Here is a 2,500-nt window from a genome sequence, read left to right as displayed (position 1 = left end):
ATTCTTTTTATTTCAGTATCTCTCTCTCTCTCTTTCTCTCTCTCTTTCTCTCTCTCTTTCTCTCTCTCTTTCTCTCTCTCTTTCTCTCTCTTTCTCTCTTTCTCTCTTTTTCTCTCTCTTTCTCACTCTCTCTTTCTCTCTCTTTCTCACTCTCTCTTTCTCTCTCTTTCTCACTCTCTCTTTCTCTCTCTCTCCTCTCTCTCTCTCCTCTCTCTCTCTCTCTCTCTCTCTCTCTCTCTCTCTCTCTCTCCTCTCTCTCTCTCTCTCTCTCTCTCTCACTCTATCTATCTACTTCTCTCTCTCTCTCTCTCTCTTCCTCTCTCTCTCTCCCTCTCTCTCCTCCCTCTCTCTCTCTCTCTCATCTCTCTCTCCTCTCTCTCTCCTCTCTCTCTCTCTCTCTCTCTCTCTCTCTCTCTCTCTCTCTCTCCTCTCTCTCTCCTCCCTCTCTCTCTCTCTCCTCTCTCTCTCTCTCTCTCTCTCTCTCTCTCTCTCTCTCTCTCTCTCTCTCTCTCTCTCTCTCTCTCTCTCTCTCTCTCCCTAAGCCTTTAGGAAGCGTGGCTTTATCTCCATGAACAGATGCATCGCCTTAATCCCAGTCGGTTTTACTTAAAGAGCGAGACGAGAATTTTCGATCCGATTCTAATTCCTTCGGATCTCAAGGCGGAAGAATCACAGCTCATCCCCAAAGTCTCGCTCGTTCTATCGTTTCAAATTAATTAGTTCAAGATTAAAATAAAAACAAACAAACGAAAGAAGTATTTTATGTTTATGTTTTTATGTTTTATGTTGGATGAGCTGTTTTTGTTTTTTTTATGTCATTAACGATGGATTGTTTTCCGTTCCTTCCTCAGGTCGTGTCAAGAGCCGATGAAGTGATGTTTGCGAGGGCGTCCCTGTGCTGAGTGGAGACGACGGCCTCGGTAGCCCATCACCCTTGCACCCTTCTGCACCCTCCCTTCGCCCTCCCTTCACCCTCCCTCCCTTCCTTCGCCCTCCCTTCGCCCTCTACGCTGTACCTCTTCGCCCTCATCCTCCTCTTCTCCTCTACCCACCCTGCCCTCCTCCCCCCACCCTTTTCTCCCCCTCCCCTTCCTCTCTCGTAGCAGCAGCATCTCCCCCTCCCTTCCTCGCCTGTCCTCCTCTTCCTCCTCCTCCTCTTCGCCGCCGCCGCCGCCGCTACCGCCGCCGCAAGCATGTTCCGGTCGTCGCGGCTGCGGGTCCACACCTGCAAGATCGTGCTGGTGACGTCGCTGGTGTGGTTCGTGATGGACGTGGCCGTGATCATGTACTACAGCGACTGCTCCACGGGCTCCGGCTGGGGCTGCGGCAGGAGCGACTCGCAGGACCGCGACACCCGCGCCGACCACCACCGCACCAACAAGGGCCGCGGCATCAGGAACCACAAGGCCGAGAACCACGACGTCGACCTTGAGGTGAGTTGGGTCCTTGGGGGGTGGGTGGGTTGGGGTAGGGGGTGGGGGGGAAGGAAGGAGTGTGGGATGGGTGGACTTCCTACGTTTTCCTTCTGAGAGTTGTGGGAGGTTTGCTAGAACCTGTCGGGTTTTATTTGTTAGATTTGATTCATAGGTTTGTTTGTTTTGTTCTTACTTGTGTTTTACCACAGGTTAGTTATTTTAGTGATCTGTTGATTCTGGTGAGTCAGGTATTACGTCCAATTTTTCACTGGTTAGATATGCAAGACTAGGTATTAAACTTCGTGTGTTATTACGGGCGCATGAGGATGATTTGCAGACGCCTTCATTCGTTTAACTTGTTTCCTCGTCCTTTTTAGGGAACAGAAGACACTCGTGACGCGATAGATATAGTTTATTTGCGATTTGATTGATAACGTCACATCTCGCGAAAAAAGGAGGCTTGGCAGTAAATAAAGTTTGGCGGCAGTATGTTAGCTTGACAGTTAATCAAAGTGACTGCAGAAAAGTCACGTTAAAAGAAGGATTTTTTGAAGGGAAAAAACATCAAAGTAATTACAAGTGGACCCCTTCTCCCACACGCGAACCTGTAATTTAAAAGCTAATTAATTTCCTTTTCGAAATCAGCGTTTCCTTGCAATGGAATTCAGGCACCCGAGGAGAAGCGCGCGCGCGCGCTCCTTAGAAGCACTCCCGCCCGCGGCGGGGAGGCGCAGCCACACACAGTAGGGGGGAGGCTCGCTCGCGGGGTGGCACTCTGATTCCCGGCAGGGCGGTCGCCCCCCTTTGGCAGGGCTTGGTCGCTTCTTCTGCAGCAGGGAAACGTCGTTTTCCTTGGGCAGTCGGAAGGCCGTCTCTCCCTTAGCAGGGAAGGCTATCTATCCTCTGGCAGTTTGGGGAGAGGGGGGGGGGATGGAGTCGTCCCTTCACCGACAGAGCGTTAACTCCCTCGCGGCAAAGGTCCACCGACGTCATCGCAGGACACTCATCCTTGACAGGAAATTACAGGGCGGAGAAGCTCCTTTGGGCCGCCGGCAGCGCTCGGGCGGCGGGAGTCGTATTGAGCG

General features: G+C 51.8%; 1 protein-coding gene across 4 annotated transcripts in view; it reads left to right on the top strand.

Annotated features, from left to right (window-relative positions):
• Pgant5 (polypeptide N-acetylgalactosaminyltransferase 5) overlaps positions 1 to 2,500 on the top strand; it is a 73,212-nt gene that overhangs the window by 19,852 nt on the left and 50,860 nt on the right. For all 4 annotated transcript variants that reach the window (XM_086546993.1, XM_086546992.1, XM_086546995.1 and 1 more), the window contains exon 2: positions 852 to 1,433. In XM_086546993.1, the coding sequence (XP_086403119.1) occupies positions 1,194 to 1,433 (240 nt within the window). In that variant the 5' untranslated portion in view covers positions 852 to 1,193. The remainder of the gene's footprint in view (positions 1 to 851; positions 1,434 to 2,500) is intronic.

The sequence above is a fragment of the Penaeus japonicus genome, unplaced genomic scaffold (assembly GCF_977035675.1).
Source record: "Penaeus japonicus unplaced genomic scaffold, GWHDUDI00000001_assembly GWHDUDI00000018, whole genome shotgun sequence".
Taxonomy (NCBI): Eukaryota; Metazoa; Arthropoda; class Malacostraca; order Decapoda; family Penaeidae; genus Penaeus; species Penaeus japonicus.
Note: the sequence above shows the minus strand (reverse complement) of the source record. Positions and strands in the feature narration are given on the sequence as shown.